Below are 22,588 nucleotides of genomic sequence, written 5' to 3' on the forward strand. Positions count from 1 at the left end.
GAACCTTTCTTCTCCGTCCACCTTCCCTTAGCCCCCACCCCTCCATGCCTCTCCCAGGCTCTGGCAAGGATTGGATGGACACACCCGCTTTCTCTCAAGCCCCTGTTCCCTTTGGAGGGACTCCCAATGCAAATGGGAAAGATGTGCCAATCTGAAGGGCCACCTCTTTTATTACAGGATGGCACAACCCCAGCATTCCATCAAGCTTTTCAGTATAGAAATCAGGCCAAATTCGGGCTCGTTTTCAAGCCATGGCTGCCAGGACCATATAGAACAACATCTGGCTGGACAGTTGGAAGCACTTGGCTCAGCCGTGCAGGAAATCTACTTTCAGCCCTGAGTCCCAGGCTCTCTCATTTGTCGCCTTAGCAGGGATGCCAGGCCCCTACACATAACTCACCTGGCCCCAGGGGAAGAGCCTCTGAGGCTGTCACCAGGAATGTCAGCTGGTCACCCCGTAGGATGTTTCCAAGCCCCATGGGAGTGTGGGTCCCAAGGGATCAGTTACTATCCCACAGGGCACTGACAGAGATGGAGGGGAACCACCATGTTTGTGAGCACGCCCATATGTGTGCGTGTATGTGGCTCATGGGGTGGTTCTACGTGCAAAATGCCCACTTTCTGAATACAGTGTTAGTCTCTCAGGGTGGGTGGCAACTGAATTCTTCTCAGGCATCACACTATTGCTTTCTTCAGTGAATAAGAAGCCTCCATGCCTATGGCTGGATGAAAACTCTTCCGTGTAAGATTTTTCTAAAACATAGTTAGATAGCAGATTTGTCTCCATTAACTAGCATTTCATATCAAAGGGGGTATAGTGTGGGTCACAGTTTTTCAAGGGTCAAGACTAAATGGAATTCTCTTTTTTAATTTCCTTTTTTTCTCTTCAGTTTATAATTGTAGATAGCAGTTTATATCAATTAATTTTTTCTGCACTATTTCCCCAACACTTACAGTTTTCATCTTAAATACCAATTTTAAAGTTAACAGTTATGATTACTGAGTGTGCGTGGGTTTTTGTTTGCTTGTTTCTTTACCCCTAAGTTCACCTGAAAAATTATTCCTCCTTTTCCACACATTCTGCTATTGGTAGTAAGAATTTTTCTATGAAAATTCTTGAATTCTGTAGGAAGGCATACAAAAAAATTAGAGTTAATAATACCTTTGCTATTCAATTTAATTTTTCCTTATATTATAATTTCTCCATTTTTTCCTCTTTTGTGCACTTTCTCTCCTATTTTCATGTCATACATGAAACTATTTCATGGTGTGGGGCACTGGACAGATCGTGGCTTCAGGATCAGAGAGGCCTGGGCTTCAGTCCCTTCTCAAGTACTTCCTATGTCAGTGTGGATAAGTTACCTTGTTTCTGCATCTGTAAATAAAGACGACATAGGTGATGTATATTAAACAACCTTCCTTAAACCTTATTTCATTCCCCTTTAATGCACTTGGGATATAGTTAGTCTTACTCATCTCTGTTTCCTTCTATTATGGCCTTAAGGAGATAAAAGAGTGGTAGGTTTACAACAATTGGTTGTGTATACTTGTGTGTGTTACACATACATGTGCACAACAGAATGGCATGGATGAAACAAAGCGAAATTTGGTCACACGGACAGAAGTTCCACATTTAGAACAGGGATGTAATGGTCTTGCTCAACCACGCCCATGTCAGCCCCCACTAAGTGCGAATTTTTGTCCAGGGACTCCAAGGTAGATTAATGAGGGGTCTGGGATTCTGTTATAAGAAGAGAGGCATCACAGTGCCCAATAATCATCTTCAAATGTTTTGCAGTTTCTCAAGAGGAATGGAATTATACTTTTTTTTCATATGGCCTGACATATTAGTCAAAGTTCTCCAGAGAAACAGAACCAATAAGATGGATGGATGGATGGATGGATGGATGGATGGACAGGCTGATGGACAGATGGATGAATAGATAGATAAGGTATTAGCTCATGAGATTATGAAGGCTGGAAAATTCAAAATCTGCAGAGACGATGTCCCACTTCAAGTCCAAAGCAAGAGCCATGTTTAAAACTAATTTTTAGGACATCCCAAGAGCCTACCTTGGAAATCATGATTTCTCCGTTCTCCTTACTTGAAGAACATAGTAAAAGCTTATCAACTGCTGCCCTTGATTCTCCTAAAATATAGTGATTTTTCCTAAAGCACTCCATTTCTAAACTTTCTCTCATTTTCTAGTGGACTGTAGCTCTTGTAAACACACGTCCTCTGGGCTCAACAGGTATCTTCTCACTGAGGCCTTCCCTGGAGACCCAGTCAGAATTAGTCTCCTCCTTCCATCCCATGTAGCAAATGGTTACCCTCATTTTTTTTCCTTTAACTTTTCACTCTCTGGCACCATGTTTTATTGAGGTAAAATATCCATCATATGAAATTTTACCATTTTAACCATGTTTTAGGTGGACCCTTCAGTGGCATTGAGTGCATTCACATTGTTGTACAGCCCTCGCCACCATCCATCCCAGAATTCTTTGCATCTTGCAAAACTGACACTATGCAAGTTAAATACTAACATCTCCCCTCCCCTCAGCCCCTGCAACTACCCTCCCCTTTCTGTTTCTATGAATTTGATTACCCTAGGTAGTCCGTATAAATGAAATTATAACATTTGTCCTTTTGCATCTGACTTCACTTAGCATTCTAATGTCTTCAAGACTCATCCATGTTGTCATGTGTATCAGAGTTTCCGTCCTTTTTAAGGTTCAATAATATTCCGTTGTATGTGCACACTGCATCGTGCCTGTCCATTTGTCCGGGGGTTGTCGGTTAGTACTTGGATTGTTGTCACCTTTGGGCCATTGCAAATACTGCTGCTATGACCATTGGTGTATGAATATCTATGTGAGACCCTGCTTTCAATGACTTTGGGGCACATATCCAGAAGTAGAATTGCTGGATTGTATGGTAAATCTATGTTTAGTTTTTTGAAGAACCACCACATGGCTTCCACAGCAGCTGTACCACTTTGCATTCCCACCAGCGATGCACAAGGATTGCCATCACTTCGCATCCTCCCTACCGCTTTTTATTTTCAGAGGGTTTTTTTTTGAGGGGGGTGTGATAGCCATGCTAATGGATGTGAAGTGATATCTCATTAATTTCTCTAATAATTAATGATGTTGATCTGGCATCACTTTATCCATTTGTTTCTTGCCTGTTCATCGTGAGGCTCCCCCAGCAGGGCCTTGGCTCTGTGAGTGTGGGAAATGAGTCTGACCTGTTCGCTGTTTTATCTCTAACCCCCAGAGCCATGCCTAGAACACAGCAGACGCTCAGTTATTCAGTGAATGAATACAGGAATTTACTGGAAAAAAAATTCAAACTCCAAATACGGAATTCAAATTAATCTTTAGGTGTTCAATTTCTTGCCTGAGATAATAAATAAATAGAACCTTTCCATTACTCAGTATTCCTTGAAAAATGGGAGGAAAATATTCTTGTGCTTTTCCTGCCTTGTGGATAAATTACACAGATGAATGAAATACTGTGGCTGGATCTCTCCAGGTTATGAACATGATAATTGACAAAATTATGGCATGTTGCTATTTCAATGACCAAATTAGATGTACTGTTGCTAATTAGTACCAGGTATATATTAGCTCAAGAAATACTTGCTCATAAACAAGTGAATGGTCCCCAAGATGGTAACTAAAATTACAGGCTGCAGGTGAGGGACATGGAACTCCTTGGGACAGTTAGTGGCTTTGGTAGAAAATGTAAACACCAAGATCAGTCGGTAATTCACAGGCCTCTTTCTTCACATAAGTAGTCAATTTAGAAGCTAAATCTGTAGGCACATTCCCCACGCAGTGTTCATTCTCTAAAAATCAATCACCTGCAGAACCCCGGAGAAACTTGACCTCTCTGTTGGTTCGTTCTATAAAGCATAAGGAAGGTATTTTCCTACATTCTTCAGCTCCAACAGCCACAGGTGTGGTCCTGCTTATTTTACAGTAGAGGCTACTTCCTGTCATTCCTGTTCCGAGAAAAGTAGCCTCATTTAAATTTTGTTCTTGTGTTTAAACAGTCAAAACATGATTTATGCCAACCAATATTTCTGCTACTCTTGATAGACGGACATGGAATAAAATATTAATCTCTGTTAAAATGATGTGGGCAAGATAACAATCTGTTTCTGGCATGTCTCAGTACTGTTCCTAAATAAACCAAAGAAAAAACAAAGGAGTAGGAACAAAGTCCCTCTAATGGGGACTGGGAGGATGCTACCTGGCACCCATTCAGCAGTGACTGATCATAAGAATATCGGTAGCTTCCTGGTTTCCAAGCCCAGAGCTGGCCACATCGGAGACGTGGAGGGCACCTGCAATCAGCAGTGTTCACTCTAGGCTAGAAAGTAGAGGAAAGTGAGGGTGACTTCCTGAAGTTCCTAGGGAAATTGACTGATAATGGTACTGAGTGCTCTAGCCTGCTTCCCAACAGACATCTGGGGAAGAGCAGCTCCAGGTCATTAACCTAATAGGCAAGTATGTTTTTCTATTTTCCAATGTGTTGTTCCTGGCCCTTCTGCATCAGAATTAGGGTGCTGTTAAAATGCAAGTTCCTGAGCCTCTACTCAGACCTACGAAATTCACATCTCTGGAGGTAAAACACAAAAACCCTATTTTTTTAGAGAGGAAAAAACCTCTCTCAAAAGCCCCCTCAAGTTTCATCAGCTAACATTAAGTCTTGTGCTCATGTCTCATACAATTAGAGCTGGGAGAATGAGAGCAGGTGATTAATCAATTATGCCAGGAAGAGCTCCTCTTCCCTGAGCACACGGCCTCAGAGATGTGAGCACTAGGGTTGGGTTCTGCCAGCACAGAGAAGAGATGGGGCTGACTGGGTGGGTGAGAGTGCCATTTGTTACCACAGATGCGGGATAATAACTCACATGAAATCTGGGCTTCCTCAGTTGTCATTTCCTGAAGTCTGCTCACGTTCCCTAGATCAAATGCCCAACGTTGTCCTTGCTCATAGCCATTTTGGTGAAGTTGAGGTGATTCCAAAGAAAGCAGGAAGAATGACATTTAGTGGGGAAAAAAAAAGAGATTGATCTAGCATTAGCTCAAAATGCCAGATACAATTTTCTGATACAGCACTGTCAGACTGGGTCAGTTGGAATATAATGCATTTATTCTTTTATTCAACACATATTTACCAAGCACTGATATGTCCGGTCCTGTATTTAGCTCCCGGGATACACCAGTAAAAAAAATAGACAAAAAACCCTGTGCTGTCCTCATGAAGCTGACATCATAGCAGGAGCAACTGAGAATAAATAAAACAAGCAGGTATAAGTTCTATAAAGAAGAAAATAATGCAGGCTGAAATGATAGGTAGTACTAAGCTGAGAGTGTTGCAATTTTATTTTTTTAAAGATTTTATTTATTTATTTTTAGAGAGAGGGGAAGAGAGGGAGAAAAAGAGGGAGAGAAACATCAATGTGTGGTTGCCACTCATGCGCCCCCTACTGGGGACCTGGCCTGCAACCCAGGCATGTGGCCTGATTGGGAATCGAACCAGCAACCCTTTGGTTTGCAGACTGGTGCTCAATCCACTGAGCCACACCAGCCAGGGCTAGAGTGTTCCAATTTTAAATAAAAAAGAGGTTAGATCAAGCTCACTGAGAAGGTAACGTTGGTACAGAGTTTTAAGAGGTAAGTAGTGATCCAGGGGTATGCGGCAGAGAGAATCCCAGACAAGACACAGCAAGTGCAAAGGCCCCGAGGTGGAAGTGTGCCTGGTCCAAGAAACAAGAAGGTCAGTGGGGCAGGAGGAACGTAAACCAAGGACAGGCTCGGAGGAGATGAGGTGGAAGGCATAGTGCAGCATGGTGGAAGCATATTGCCTGGGGCCTTTGAAGGGACTTTGGTTTTTGCTCTGAGGGAAATAGGACAATATCGGAAGGTTGGGGAAAAGGAGTCACATGACCTACCTTTTATCTCAACAGGACTAGTCTGTCCCTGCATTGCAAATAGAATGGAGGGACACTAGCTAGCAGGCTGTCACAATGGCCAAGTGAGGTGTGATCAAGGCTTGGACCAGGGACCAGGGTAACAGAGATGAATAAGAGAGACAACTCAAGTACATGCTTTCAAAGTTTTGGTCTGAGTGACTGGGAAGATGGAACCCTATTAATGGGTCTGGAGAATATTGTGGGTGGAGCAAGTTTGTGGAGGGAGAATCAGAAGTTCATCTTGAACACGCTAATTATGACACCCAACTGGAGATGTTGGGGAGACGGGCGGATGAACTGGAGCATATGACAGTTGTCAGCATGCGATGTAATTGGAGTAACAGGGTTGGATTAAATCGCCAGGGACAGGTAGCCGCAGTCCAGGATCTAAGTCCTGGGGTTGTCTTCCGCATTGTTTTTGGGGTTTTTTTTTTCTCCGAACAACTTGAATTCTACATAAAGTAACCAGCTTGCGGTTTTCTAGAACATTGATTGTAAGAGTCAGGTAGGAAAATAGGCCTTAAGTATTCATTGGTAATGATGTGTTACGAAGGAAAATTTTTTCAAAGTGATCTGGAAAATTGTGCGTATCCTGAAGTCCATAAACTAAAAGGCTTTAACTTTTTAAATCCAACTCTGAAAAATCTTGGTGGCTACATTTAACTTGTGTTTCAGTCAGTTCAATAAGGACCCAGGCTCTTAAAAAACTCTGGTTCAGGGGGCTGCAGATGACAAGGGAGACTACGAGCCCCGGCTTAGCTAGCAGTTTCTCCATTCGAAAACCAGCATTGGAGCCCCTCCCAGAAAGCGAGCAGAGCCTGGGCCTCAGCACTAGAGACACAGTCACGGAAGGAGCACTAGAGCCGGGAGGTCCAATGATGTTACCAAGTGGACTTGTCTCTCTCTCTCTCAGAGCACAGACATCAAGCACGGCAACCAAGGGCGGAGGCTTTGGAGTCAAGCAGATCTGGGTTCTTATCCCAACTCCACCGCCTACCAGTTGTCTGACTAGTAGGAAGACTGGTTCCCTGAGTCTTCATGCGCTTGTCTGTAAAATGAAAAGAGTACAATGGGATTATAGTTGTAAAGCATTTAGCACAATGATTGCTATTTTCATTTCTCAAGTTTCTCTCAATAGACTCAGTTTTGTTAGAGGTCCACCAGGGGGCACCTCAAGAAATTACTTTGGAGCCTACTGCAGTAACTGGCCGTAAAAAGAGTTACCGCGTGTAGGAATGTGGCTTATACTTTGGGAGTGGTCAGCTCGGTGCACTAAGTGAACAACATCTTTGACCTCATACACGTATGAATGGGTAGCAGCAGAATTCCACAACAGGGTGTGAATTCCTGATGCCCCGGGTCACACACTTAGGTAAGGTTCCATTCGTGAAGGACATCTCTGAGCCTTTCAGTCCCAGCCATGGTCATATATAGTTCTGCAGCTAGGTCAAGCTATTAAATCATGTTACTTACGACAATGTACCAACTCATTTCCATAAGCACTTGTAAGAGATCTGGCATAAAAAACATCTCTATTCTAGCAGGAACACTTTAGAATTACGTTGCTCACCTTTTCTGCCCACGCCACGGCTTTTCATGGTGAATAAACAGCTAACGCGCGGTTAAGCCAGAACTCGAACCCGAGAGTCTGGCTCCAGAGCCCACACTGCTGCCCACTGCATCACACTGCCTTTACTGACAGGTAGCACTGAGCTCCTGCTGAATGCCCAAGGCGGGTGTGATGAAGAACAGCAGTGGCCATTGTCAAGCGATTTATATCCTGGATTAAATATGGTAGTCTGGTAGTCGTGTGAATAATAGGCACTCTATTCGATTAAAAATATACAAGTCATTCAGACCCTTAACGTGGATACCGAGTCATGTCTGTGTTTGGATGGATCTGTATACATATATGCATATGTGCAGACAGGGATGGGTGAAAGTAGATTTCCAATCGCAAGTGACATTCTTTTGAGTTAATAAAGCTATTGTGATAATGATAGCCTGCATGTCTCTTTTTATACACGCAACGGTAAACCTGCTTTTGCTCATCCCTGTGTGCACATGCGTAAGTATCTACATTTCTTATTTGAGAATACGTATATTCAATATAATGTTAACTGGGTGTTACTATGTGCTAAATACATAATGAAATATGAAAGGCAACATCTTTGAAATGTTGCAGACAGGTGCAATATCAACATTTTGCCTGCCATCTCAGAGAAGGATTCTTGAAGAAAATTGTCTTAGTTGATTTGGGAATGAAACTCCTGAATCAACGCTTGACTCTAGAAAAATGTGTTTAGCTTAGTGCTTGAAACAAAACATATTGAGTGAGTGAGTGAATAAATGAACGATGATTACTTCATGAATGGGAAAAACAGAAATTGAAAATGGAGGTAAACGCGTGGCCAGGTAACTCAGTTGGTTAGAGCATCATCTCTATATACCAAAGTTGTGGGTTCAATCCCCAGTCAGGGCACAAACACGAATCAACCAATGGATGCATCAACAAACGGAACAACAAATCAGTGTTTCTCTCTCTCTCCCTCTCCTTTCCTTTCTCTTTCTAAAATTAATAAACAAAACAATTAATGGAAATAAGAAAAAGGGGGTTGGTAAGAGGATGAGGGTGACTAGAATGGAGAAAAGACTTTCTTCAGCGGGACTTATTTATCAGGGATGGCCTTTTTTGACTCCACGATCAGGTCTTCCTTCTTCTTTCCTGGCTTTCATTCAGTCCCAGTCTTTTTTTTTTCTTCCTCAAGTCCTATTTCTCATAGTTGCCATCCACATGAATGAATGACCGCTCTTATGATTCTAATTTCCTAGTGGAAATGAGTCCGTCTTTATAAGGCAATCTACTGTCTCTGAAAATTAATACAGTTTTTGCATAGTTAGTTCTAAGTAAGTCTTTTCATTTGTAGCTTAATGGAGCAATTAGCCCCACATTCTACTCATATGATGTACTACTTTAGTAGTGTCCCAAATATCTTTTTTGCTCTTCCTTTCCTTAGCATTTTCCATCGGGGTTCTGGATCTCATATCACCCTAACGCTTTCCTGGGCTGAGCGGTGCAATGTGTTCAGTGCAGCGAGCACCCCGCCAACTTTCCAGGGAGTGGAGCCAGGGGCCTACCTCCTAAGTGGTACTGACAGCTAAACTAATTTTTCGTGTCTTAGAAAATCAAAGTTGTAGTTTATTTTAGACACATCAACAGAGCTTAATTGTCATGGTAAAATCATACTGAAAGTTCAGTTAAAAACGTGTGCTCAGGAAAACTTTAAGGAATTCCTTCGTACAGCATATAATGAAAGTGGTATGGTTTGGGGTAACAAATACGTTCAAGGACCATATGCAGGAACTTAATTCAATTAATTCTCTCTAATGAAAAATAAGAACTCTGAAGACCTGATGTGAGTGGAAGCAGGGAAAACTTTTGATATTTTATGTAAGAATGTTAGCTAAAACTTTAATTATGTTGCACTTCCTTGAAGTTCAGTTGATTCTTTTAAAAGAAGAATCTTTCACTTTTTCAGCTGTTTTTTCTCTCCTTTGAAGGATACATAGTTTTCCCTCTCTTCTTTGCCTAAATGAAAAGGGCCCCAAGATGCATGTAATTTTGAGAATTTCGGATTGAAGATTCTACATGATTCAAATAACAGAGCTATGAAAACTCACCCTTTCATTTGGATTTTGTGAATCAGCGTAAGCGATGTCAGAATAGTGCCCTAAAGGTCCGGTGTCAGGGCCAGAATTCTGCCCTGGGATACACCACCATCCAGCAGTGGGGGCCTAGCACTCTTAACACTGCTGCCCTCACGGTTCTGATTCCAGAGCTACGGCATGTGGGTAAGAAACTTGGATTTGACAACAGCAAAAGAAAGAAGATATTGTATGCTTTCAATCAGCTTTGTATTAAGAGATCCTTAAAGGCAAAATTATATGAAAGAAAGAAGTAGGAAGAAAACAAACTAGCAAGATCCCTATTTCAATATAATTTGGAGAAAATGACTGATTTGGGTTGGTCATGTTGCCAGAACAGATGACTCAAGGCTTCCAAACAAGAAATGGAAATCAGGAGGATGCCTGAAGCCTGAAAGAAGAACAAATTGTGAAGATATGATTGACTGTGAGGCTTCAAAATCAACTGTACCAAGATGAGCTTGGATCATTGCCCAGAACAAAACTGAATGGTGATGTTCATTTAGGTCCTGACTGTTGAAACAAAATAAAATGTAGTAATTGTGCTCTGTTAGGTACACAGATGTGTTAATGCTTTCCAATTTCCCCAACTGGAGATCTGGTGTCACTTTCCCTGTCGTTCCTATTTCATGCTTCACCGGTGAGCATTATTGCTGCCCTGGACGCTTGCTGAATGCCAGGTTTTTGGCAAAGAAGCAGGATCCAGGTGAAGGCACCCTTCTCATGCTGCATGTGAGTACGCTGCAGGTGCTTGGAAATGGCTTTGCAACTTGGAAATCACTTCTCTGACTGGCCTTTCCAGGCTCGGGTGATGTGCACCTCGATTCTGGCATTCAGTGTAATGGTACTAGACTCAGGTTAGGAACCTCGGCAGTTGGGGCCCAAAGCCCTCCATCTCCAACATCCAGGGAAAGCCTCGGTTTCCACGCGGAGACTTGTACATTGGTCTTTTCCTGTCTTCGATGGGAAGATAATTTATTCATGGGTTCCTTATACTCATTTTTCAGTAATCTATCAGTTGAGCTTTATAACCTTTCTGACGGACAGCAGGGTAGGACCCCCCTCTAAAGGTCAGTTGTGACGCAGCTGCAGTTTCCCTTCCTCCTTGGAGCTACAATGGAGAAAAGAGACTATGTCGCCGCTGCTCACACCCAAAGCCTGCTTACTGGCCTGGCGACTTCGGGGACTTCGCAGCCCGCCTGGAGAAACAGTCCAACTCTGCAGTGCAAATGACTTCCAAACAAACTTTTTCTACACGCTGAAGTAGGAAAATAACAGCACAACCAACTCAGAGGGAAAAGAGGAGGGACAGACAGCACATGTGATTTTTCCACTCCATTTTGGTTTCTTTACCTGAGTCAAATTTTGACTCTTCCGTCTATTCACTGTTTACCACAAAGTCTTCATATTTCAGTAGCTGACTTAAAGCAAGTAACCTTTTTTCCACCATCCAAATGGACTAAATATGTTGTCAGGTATAAGATGTGTAATGAATGATCTGTCTGGCCTCTTTGGGTGCCTGAAGTTTGGACCTTAAGCCTAAAATTGGAGCCTACTAATGAGAGACAGCAGGAAGGCTGCTTTGGGGTGTTGAGTGGCTGTAAATGAGCCACCAAGATGGGACGAAAACTTGAACTCAGAGGAAATTCCACATTTCCTGGCTTCATACAATCAACATCTTTGCATTGGTTGGTGTGTGTATGATCTTGGAGCCACCCAATATGTTAAATAGCTTCACACTGTGAAATGGGGATGGGGGAAATGAGGGGTAAAATTATTTTGTGGGGTTTGGCACCAATCTGTACTTCAAATAAGCTGTGTGTGAGCCGCATCTTTGAGAACAGATGCAGTGCAGTTTTGATCTTCATTTTATAGATGTGCATAAGTAATACAAGGTCTGTTTTGATTATACAATTAGAAACAAATGTGATCCAATATTGCAGTACTCTGTGTCTACTTATGTTTCTACCAACAACTCTCATTAGTACGTGAACCATCACGATCCGAATGCTTTAGAGACCTGAAACCCCATCCTCGTATTTGCCTACGAGCTTCTCCATGTTCCGTCTGTGCTGTGCTGTGGGGTTCTCTCACAGGTAATCATCCTAATGGGATAGAGTTTTATTTTAGTGTGTGATGAGCTCCTCAAAGAAATCATCTAAGATGGTCCTCACGGTCTCCATCTAAAAGTTTTCCTTGACATTTAACAACCATCTTTGCTATGATTTAAGAATTTCCACTTAAGACTTTTTCAGAAATGGGGGTGTTAAAGGCTCTCTGTGTCAGAATATTTTTAGCGGTAGGTTGATAGGAGACAGAGTTGAAAGCTCACATAGTAAATATTTATTTTTAATTTCACATAATCATAAATTTAGAAGTAGGGTGCCAGGATTGGTTAATTCATTCATCGAGATCCAGGCCTTTCCACATTTCCACTGGCCGTCTTCGGCTTGTGGGTAATGAAATCTCACTTGACCACAGTACACAGGCACCTTATGCAGCTGGGGCAACATCTAGCAAAGACGAGGGGCTTTTCTTCCCACATGCCTCTTTGCCTTAGGCTGGAAACCCTTGACTGGCAGCATACATTCCTCCCCCTCGCTGGAGTCATGGACGAGGGTTGGGTCATATGTCCATGCAAGTGACAGGATTTCACTAGCAAGGGAATGGGACCACCATGATTGGCCTGAAGAATTCTGCTGCATCCCCTGGACTGCAGAAGGGCTTTCTTCCCTGAACATAGGGGGCGGCACATATCTGCACCTCAAGGGACAAGGAAGAATTTGAGGGATACCTGTCAGGTGAGCAACCAACAGTGCTCCCCACTGACTTTTTGTGTAACAGCTTTTGTTTTAATACAGTGTTAGTATTTCAGTGTTTTATCATATCACTGAAGCGAGTACTGTCTTTCTCCCACATGGACGGAATTGTCCTGGCGAGCCTCTTGAGGGCAAAGGTTATCCTAGGAGGGGGCCTGATTTTTTTTTTCCATTTTGATCCAACTAGAAAATATTTCATCAACAACCCAAAGGCTTTCACACACACACACACAGGTCTTGTTCATCTCAGCCCAAATCTGCCAGTTATGCAGGTTGTGTTTCACATGACTTTAGAACAGAATTGAATGGAAACAGAATAGAAACCTGATTTTTAATTGCCTTTTCTGCTTCTTCCTAAAATATGAAATGACAAGACATTTTTGCAACAGGAATAATTTTCAAAAAAGTGTTTAGAAAAATTGGTTTTTTTCAAGGAAAACTGCCATGCGGCACAGCCCGGTGGTCAAGGACGAGGACTGTGAGGACAATGGAACTGGATTTGAGTCACTGTGTCCCTCTTGGCGGTGATGTGCTGGTAGGCCTCACCTGCAACACGAAGAACAAAAGCATACCTGCTTCAAAGGCTTTTTTGTGGGAGTTGAATGAGACTAACATATGTCCATATGCCTTCATATACTTAGTCTTACTAGCACAGAGTAAGCATTCAACAAACTTTGACTTTTTTTCCTGATAACAATACCAACAAAAGTTTATAAACATCCAAGTTAACATTTTCCTATACACGATAGTTAAAATCAAACTCACAGTTTTCAGAAGTAACAACTTTGAGAAACAATACGAGGGCTGCCATACAGTTTATGCTACGATGTTATGGGAGGCCTGGCATTGGTTCTTGTGCCTCTTCCAAAAGGTTCTGCAATTGACTTGATGTGGGTCAAAACTCAAAACCAGAGCGGTGGCTTTACTGTCCTTTCAGGGAAAAGAACTGCCATCGCTGCTACATAAACCTTAGAATCCCCCTCTCCATTGATCCAAGAGTGTCACTCTGCTTCTTGAGAAGTAAGCAGTATGAACATGTTGATACAGTGTCGCAAATCTCTCAGCTTCCCTAGTTATTGTCCTGGTAAGCTACATGTTCTGTATTTCAAGCCAAAACTACATGAAGGCAGAAAAATTTGGCAGAACGAACAGTGCATGTGGATATAAACATCAGTTTCTTAGCAGAAAAAAGAAATGTATGTCCTTCATAAAACATTACAATTCCTTTTACTTACAATCTGTTCCTCATACTTTACATTAGGAAAACTTTCAATAATTTTCTAATCAAGTCAGAAAAATAGCTCATCAGCCTGAGCTTTTGCCTACATTCTCTTGCTCAAATTTTGGGTGTGCCTCTTCTGATTGGCCCAAGGGCCCGTGTTAACTGACAAAGTCTCTTCCTGAGAGAGGGCATGGAATCGAGGTGCTGCAGCAGCCACTTTGGCAGGAGGGGCTTACTTCCAACTTTGGATTGTAAGTAATAAACCCAACTCAGGCTCATTTAAGTAAAGAATTAAATGTATTATCAATGCAACTGGGTATCTCAATGATCCAAAAGCAAAGGAAAATACTAATATTCAAGAAGGGTTGGATGTAACTAGGCTTAAAGAAACCCTGGCAGCGGAGTCCCTCTCACAGCTCCAGGGTTTCTCTTTGACATCTTGTTCTGTGTTTCCCTGAATGGTAGCTCCCTTCTTCTTCATCAGTGCGTGTTGACTTCCTCCAAACGACAGAAGACTGCCATTGATTTTCTAGCTTTGTATGTTAGAGCTTCAACCACACAGATCAAGACTGACATTTTCAGTTCTAATTCCAAAATCCTAGGGGGAAAAAAACTCAACTAGGTCCAGCTTGAATCAGATTAACTGGGGCAAAGAGACAGAATACCATTTGGGTCCATTTGGTGAGGTGCCAATCAACCACTGCCTACAAGCAATATTACTAATACATCAGTTCCGGTGGTTAAATATTAATACTGATGTACTAACTCATCAGTTCCGGTGGTTAAAAAAATGGGTAAAGTAGTTCTCACCAGAAAAGGTGCAGCCTAACTATTCCAGAGATGTCCACTGTTACATGGACATCTGAGAATACATTGCAAGGAAGTAGATAGCTCTAGCTTCCCATTTGCCAGCAAAGACTGCCTATGGTCCTTGAGAATTTCCCGTTAGTACCATCAATTCACTGTTAGAAAGTTCAGGATGGTGGGATGGCAGGAGGTGGGGGTGGGGGGGGCACATGAAAGAATGGAGCGAGGAGAGGGGAAGGAGGGTGCGTCAAGGAAGAATTGCCAACATGAAGCAGAGGTCTCTGGACCTTCCAGATCTTTTCATAGGAAATCTTTTTGGTTCCCCCAGCTGCCTCTCTTCCTTCCTGCCTTAAACCTCTTTCTAACATTTTTTCCCATCAGTTTAAAATGAAGATTTTCTGTGCCAGTCATAAGACTTCTGTCTCCCACAGAAGCAGTGCTCTACTTCAAGCAAAAGTTTGAAGCAAGGCAGGAAAGTGCTTTCCCATGTCCTCCTGTTCTTTTTCTTAGCGTAACAAAATCTGAGGGTTGGAGGAAAGCTACTTAGAATGCCTGCAAGCCCATCCAATACTGTGTGCATCCCATGGCTGGCATCCATGCCCAGGGGCCATCCAGACTGCTTGACCACAGACCACAAAGGGGCGCTCACCGCTTCAGGAAAGCCCAGTCTTCCTACAGATAATTCTGACTATTAGGAGTACTTCCTCGTGGGAAGCTCCTCCTGGGACAAAAATGTGTCTTTCCTTGTTGCTTGCACTTGTTGGTCCTAGTTCTACCACCTGGAAACAAAGTGTAATCTCTTTCCTACGTGCTCCCCTTCCAAGAGATCTGTCACATTATGTTTTTCCCTCTGATCTTTCTTCTTCAGGCTGAGCAACTATTCTTCCTCTGTTCTCTGTCATGTGGGATTTCAAGTGCCTCTATTAACCAGGACACTCTGATCTAGAAGCTTTACTTACTTAAGTGTTTTTAATGTCACCCCCTCCATAACTAGGCATAATACTCCAGATGTGGAAAAATCAGCACAGAAAGAACAGAACTAATAATGTCTTTCATTATCAATGTAGAACTTCAGAAAAATCACATTTATCTTTTAGGAAGATTAAACCTGTGCTTAGTCACTCTCATGCTGAAAATTATATAATAATTAATTCATAATGAAATTTAAATGATGAATAGTGGCGTTTAAATTTTACAAGTGAATTGCAGGCATCAGTAGTTGAAACTAGAATGAAAGGAGGTAAGGGGAGTTTGTGAACTCCCACAGTTCTTCAAATCCCATGTTTCCTTTACTTCTTATTCATAATGCTAGTACTCTCCATTAAGTGAAAAACAGTAGGCAGAGTAAACCCATACCAGGGGATCATTTAATTCCTTTCTTCCTCTTCATGAAATTGATATACCTGACAAACATTTGTGTTCTGCTTATACACACACGAGCCTGGGGTAGGCACTCTCATGCACACTCAGCCCTCAAGGAGCTAACAGTTTAAAAGCTGTAGGACAAGTCTTTGCTCCCCTCACTGAAGGGGAGCAAGTTAATTAAGGAAGAACAAGAGGTTACCATGTTGGATTGGGTGGCACAGTGCATTAGTCTGAATAAACTCTTCACTTTCTTGTCCCAGAAGCACAGCTGGAAGCAGAACCTAACTTGAAGAAGTAGTAGCGAAGCTTGAAGGGTCAAAGAATCTCCAGCCCCACGTAGAATGGACATCCTGCCACAGGGACACACCAGGTCCTGCCTGTACCTGCGGTCATGCATGGGTTCATCAGGGAAACAGATTATCAAAGAAAATAATGCAGAACAGTCTTTTCTATTTATGTATTTCCAGGTTTCAAATGCGGGTATGGCATGTATATATACATATGTGTGTGTTTGTGTATATATATATATAAAGATTCTAGATCAGAAATATTTAAAACTTTGAATTATAATATCTAATATGAAATAAGTGATGATGTATTATAATCTCATCATAAGCATATCTACTCACCTTTTTCTAAAAACATCAGAATATGTGCCAAGTTTATCAACTATGGCAACAATAAAAAAATAGCTGTCCCAGGCCCTGCGAAATTGCATATCAGCAAGGCAGTTTTGCAGTTCTTCTGTCAGCAATGAATGTCCCTGACCTACTTCCTTCTCTATGAAGGAAGTTAAAAAATTATGACAAATCAGGACACACCCAGGAGCCCAAGTTCCATAGCCATAGAGCTTGTTAGTTCCCTGGTGTTAGTGAAGCTAAACTTGAGATTCCATCAGCTTGCTAGCCTCAGAAAGTTTCAGTCTAGTGGGCTTCGGTGTAACCCTAACCTCATTTGGTTACCGTAAGGGAGGAAATGCAAGACTGTAGGCAGCTTGAAGCTACCTACCACACAACTGAGAAAATAAATTCAAGATCCTTAGATTGAAGATTATCAACTTCATCTTCAAGGCACAACTCATGGTTGTACTTAGCAACTTAACTAAGGGATTCCAGTCTCAGTATTACTTATTCTTCTTCTGAACAAGGCTAATAAACACAGTATTCATAATCTCTCTACTTTATTTTTTAAATATATTTCATCAGTTATGCTATTACAGTTGTCCCATTTTCCCCCTTGTTCCCCTCTGCCTTGTACCCCCGTCCCATCTGCATTCATCCCCCTTAGTTCATGTCCATGGGTCGTACATATAAGTTCTTTGGCTTTTCCATTTCCTATACTATTCTTAACCTCCCCCTGTCTATTTTGTACCTACCATTTATGCTTCTTATTCCCTGTACCTTTTCTCCCATTCTCCCCCTGCTCATAACCCCCCATGTGATCTCCATTTCTGTGATTCTGTTTGGGTTCTAGTTGTTTGATTACTTTGTTTTTGTTTTTTTAGGTTCAGTTGTTGATCATTGTGAGTTTGTTGTCATTTTACTGTTCATAGTTTTTTATCTTCTTTTCCTTAGATAAGTCCCTTTAATATTTCATATAATAAGGGCTTGGTGATGATGAACTCCTTTAACTTGACCTTATCTGGGAAGCACTTATCTGCCCTTCCATTCTAAATGATAGCTTTGCTGGATAGAGTAATCTTGGGTGTAGGTCCTTGCCTTTCATGACTTGGAATACTTCTTTCCAGACCCTTCTTCCTGCAAGGTTTCTTTTGAGAGATCATCTGATAGTCTTATGGGAACTCCTTTGTAGGTAACTGTCTCCTTTTTCTCTTACTGCTTTTAAGATCCTCTCCTTATCTTTAATCTTGGGTAATGTAATTATGATGTGCCTTGCTGTGTTCCTCCTTGGGTCCAACTTTTTAGGGATGCTCTGAGCTTCCTGGACTTCCTGGAAGTCTATTTCCTTTGCCAGATTGGGGAAGTTCTCCTTCATTATGACTTTGAATAATTTTTCAATTTCTTGCTCTTCCTCTTCTCTTTCTGGCATCCCTATGATTCAGATGTTGGAATGTTTAAAATGGTCCCGCAGGCTCCTAAGCCTCTCCTTGTATTTTTAAATTCTTTCTTCTTTCTGTTCCAGTTGAGTATTTACTTCTTCCTTCTGGCCCAAACTGTTGATTTGAGTCCTAGTTTCCTTCCTGTCACTGTTGGTTCCTTTTGCATTTTTCTTTATTTCACTTTTCATAGCCTTCACTCTTCCCTCTATTTTGTGACCATACTCAACCATTTCTGTAAGCATCCTGATTACCAGTGTTTTGAACTGTGCATCTGATTGGTTGGCTATCTCTTCATCACTTAGTTCTATTTTTTCTGGAGCGTTGATCTGTTCTTTCATTTGGGCTTTTTTTTTTTTTTTTGTCTCCACATGCCTGTTATATAGTAAGGGGTGGAGCCTTATGTATTCATCAGGGCAGGGCAACCCGCAGTGCTGCATTGTGGCACTGTACATGGGGGAGGAGTCCAAAAGGGAACAATGACACTTTCTGGGTTCTCAGTGGCTTTCAGTCACTTCCTCTGCTGCCTACAAGCAAATTGGGCCTTTCTGTTGCTGATTCCTGAGTGGATGGTTTCGTGTTCATTCTAGGACCCTGTGGGTCTCTACACTGAACTCTCCTGTGAGACTGGGAGTTTCTCCTGCTGCCTCAACCCCCACAGAGTTTTTCAGTCAGATGTTTTGAGGCTTTATTTTTTATCACTGGATCCCTGGGTTGTGCATTCTGTCTTACTCCCCAGTTGTTCCTCCTGGTTTATCCGCACACAAATGTGGGACCACCCACTCCATCGGCCACCACCTCAGCTGGTCCTCCAGCCACCACCTTGCCTCAAGCCCTCTGCACCCTGGCTGCCCATCTCCACCCCTCCTACCAGTCTGGATGAATGTTTCTTCTTTAACTCCTTGATTGTTGGACTTCCATACAGTTCAATTTTCTGAAAGTTCTGGTTGTTTTTTGTTTTTAAATTTGTTGTTTTCCTTCTTTTGGTTGTGGGAAGAGGCACAGTGTACCTACCTACACCTCCAGCTTCCATAATCACTCTACTTTAGAATTAAAACAAAGAACTTCAAATTGGTGTACTACATTAAATAATTGGTAATACTTTAAGATTAGTTGCTTTTTCTATAAACAAAGGCAGAATTACCTATTTTCTACTTCCCTTTCTTAAATAAAATCTTTTATTTCTCCCACAGGCTGTTTGGTTTTTACAAGGGGATTCTACCACCCATATTGGCTGAAACACCAAAAAGAGCAGTGAAGGTAAGCAATGTACGAAGTCTGTCCGGAAGGTACCCAGCCATGTAATATGAAAAATAGAGACATTTACTGAAGAACACACATGATACAAGAAACATTGTACATAGGACAATGATGCCTTTGTCCCCTTCTAAGTAGGCACCTTAGGACCTCATACAGTTCTCCCATTCGCCATCAGCCATCCCATCATATTTTCCTGAATCTTATTGACAGTCTGAAATCTTCCCTTTCAAAGATGATTTTAGTTTTGGGAAAAGCCAAAAGTCACAGCCAAATCCAGGCTGTAGGGGGGCTGAGTCACCTGGGTGATTTGATGTTTCACCAAAAAACTGCATAAGACATGATGCATGAGTGGGCGTGTTGTCATGATGAAGCTGCCAATCACCAGTTGCCCACAGCCGTGGCCTTCCGAATCATCTGAACAGTTTCTGCAGAAGAATGTACAAGCTTAATGCAAAATTTGATGTGGATTCGTTGTACTTGCGCAGTCATCTTGAAAGCAATGGCCACACAGTACATAGGCTCACTAAACAGCATCTACCACCTCCACTGAGTAGTACAGTAAAGTCGTCATTGTTCACGCATGTGCATTCTAGTCCACTCTCCTTGGCTGCCAGGTTACACTGATGTCACGCAAAGTGTTCTCGTTATATTAACAATGGCTGGGCTTTTTCTGGACAGACCTCATATGCTTTCCAACGAGGTGAAAATACACAACAGTGATAACTTCAGCATTAAGACTTCCCACACTAACCTATAGGAGGTTAATGTGAATTAAACATAAGATAAGATTTTTATTGCAGAAATTATAGCATAAATTTTATTCTAATTACACTTGATCAATCTGTCCAATATTGGTTTGTGGATTACTTTTCCAGGTGAAGGCACCCCCTTATAATGGGGAAATTAAATAAAAAGCATAATGGTGAATGAAATTCATTTAATCAGAACATAGTAGCCACAAAATAGCGTGGACTTTTTCTCAAAGCAATTCATAAGTTTTCCTTTGGAGCAATAATTATTAAAGAAAGAGAGAAGGAAAAGGGAGGAGAGGAGACAGGTGGAAAAACCTTTCTCTCTAAATCATGCCCATTTTATGAACAGAGCAGACTAATACACTGTATTTCTTTGACATAATTCTCATATAACTTATTTATTTGGCATGCTGACTTCATTCCCCCTACCTCCCCATCTCCTCTGTTAAAATCTTCTATTCTGGTTTTTACAAAATTATTAGTTCCATTATCCTGATTTCCATCTCCTTAACTGCATAACTATGGAGTTCACGTACTACTTACTGGCTCAGTATCTGGGCAGGAACACAAGGATCTAGCAGGACCTCTGAGGAAGAAAGAACTAAATCTCATCACTTTTTTCTGTGTTCTCTCAGACAAGAGTCCTGATCACCGTGACTCTAGCTGGCATTGACCCCCACACCCACACCCCTGACCGCAGTAAATATGGCTTTGTCTTTCCATGATAAGGGTAACATAAACTTAGACTGAAAGACTTCCTTTCCAATTAATGGCAAAGCTTTTTTTCCACATACATTGCTCACTTCATATTCCTGATATTCCTGAAAGGGAAGGGTACTTCTACTCAGCAAGTTAAGAGGGTGGCTAGGTTAAAATTTATGGTAAAATAACCACTTATAATAAACACAAACACGAAACTTTTACATTATGGTAAAGTAGTAATATTTTTATAATAGTCATTGAATAGGACTTAATTCAGGTCTCGATTCAGAAAGCAAAGCTTTAAAACACACTTTTCTCAATTCATTCTCCTTTTTGCCATAGTTTTGGAGATTATGCATTATTACTTCAATACAGATTTCATTATAAGGATCTGAATCTCAGTAGAGAATCTGGAAAAAGTTCACCAAAGTACACACGAGGGCTGAATTGAATTATGAAATGGCTTCACTTGATAAAAGATTGCCCAAGTAAACAAACAGAGCAGAGTTCCTGTTCAAACAGAAAGTCATTTTGTCTCCATAGAATAATATATTCATTTGTTCAGTGTTTTACGTGTATAAATAAAGTAAATTATAATTAAAGTTTTTCCTGGAATATTCTTCCTTAATACTATACATTGGAGACAATTTAAACTTTAAGAGGATTAAGTTTTATCAGTGTTGACCAGTCTTTTACTGAAGAAAAAAAAAAGAAATGTTGAGCTTTGCAAAGCTGAGTTAGTCTCTAGTTAAAAAAAAAAAAAAAAAAGCAATGCTCCCTGTCAGAACAATGGTTAACAGATGAACTTTTGGGCAACTGGATATGGTATATGTGTCCCAGACATCTTGTTTCAAGTAGTTTTTACCTTGAAATTATTGAGCCATATGGTAAGTACGTTGGCTTTTTAAGTGTAACTTGGAGTTAAAAGTGTATCTTTGCCAGATGGATAGCACTACTTTTTCAACACAATGTATGAAAACATTCATTTTATAGATTTTTATCTTAGGATTTGTGAGGAAAGCGATCATCTGATAGTAACAATTTCATACATCATAAACTGTTTCAATGTATGTCATCAAAGTTTACTTCAGAAAAAATATTCAGAAACTGTATGTGTGTGTGTGTGTGTGTGCACGTGGTTACTTACACATAGATATGCTCTATGAATACTTCATACATACATGGTACAGATAGAGATCGTCCTTGGAACTGACACTTCAGTTACGAGCACCACTATAATCAGAAACAGATAATGTCAAGTTTTTCCTGTACTCGATTCTTTGAAATAAGATTCATCATGAAAATAATAAGCCTCATTGATGCTGAATAAATGAAACTTCCTCTTTCACAAATTAAGACAGTTAGTATTGCAGTTAGCCAAAGGAAATGAAGACCTCAGAAAGAGACTGACTGGTTCCTCAGAAGTGAGAGGCACCACGTTCCAGGGTCCAGGGTCCAATCTTGAGCACCACAGTTCCAGAAACACCATTTTTCCATGATCGGACTCTCAAGGACTGCCTATTGCTAAGCAAACTGGTGAGACATTATAAATTGTGAAGGCTGTTTGTTCCCCATTATCACTATGCTTGTCATAGTGTCTACATATAGTAGGTGTTCAGCTGATATTCCTGGAGTAAATGGAATATATATAGAGAGAGAAACAGAAAGAAAATTTATTGGTTTCTAACAGGAGACATTTCCGTCCTGTTCTCAGAAATTCCCACATCTACTATTCAGAATTTCTGGAAGGCCCAGACTTCTATTTCCAGCCAAGATGGAGTAACAGGGACCAGATTTACTCTCTTGCCTGTAACAGCAACAATAAAAAATGAACAAAATATGAACCACAATTTTCAAGACACAGGACATCAGACAAGAAAGGAAGAGAGAGACAGGAAACAAAGGAGATGAGC

At 41.3% G+C, this 22,588-nt stretch overlaps 1 protein-coding gene and 1 long non-coding RNA gene across 5 annotated transcripts in view; one reads left to right on the forward strand and one right to left on the reverse strand.

Moving 5' to 3' along the window:
- The window catches only part of SLC25A21 (solute carrier family 25 member 21), a 460,856-nt gene that overhangs the window by 388,234 nt on the left and 50,034 nt on the right, over positions 1-22,588 (forward strand). For all 4 annotated transcript variants that reach the window (XM_045187980.2, XM_053929134.2, XM_045187975.3 and 1 more), the window contains one exon: positions 19,155-19,221. In XM_045187980.2, coding sequence (XP_045043915.1) covers positions 19,155-19,221 — 67 coding nt within the window. The remainder of the gene's footprint in view (positions 1-19,154; positions 19,222-22,588) is intronic.
- LOC128781445 (uncharacterized) lies at positions 12,904-21,889 on the reverse strand. Its single transcript, XR_008427422.1, has 3 exons — positions 21,823-21,889; positions 16,105-16,288; positions 12,904-13,057 (listed from the first exon to the last, which is right to left on the reverse strand). It is a non-coding gene; the product is annotated as an uncharacterized lncRNA (long non-coding RNA).

This window comes from Desmodus rotundus, chromosome 7, assembly GCF_022682495.2.
Source record: "Desmodus rotundus isolate HL8 chromosome 7, HLdesRot8A.1, whole genome shotgun sequence".
Classification (NCBI taxonomy): domain Eukaryota; kingdom Metazoa; phylum Chordata; class Mammalia; order Chiroptera; family Phyllostomidae; genus Desmodus; species Desmodus rotundus.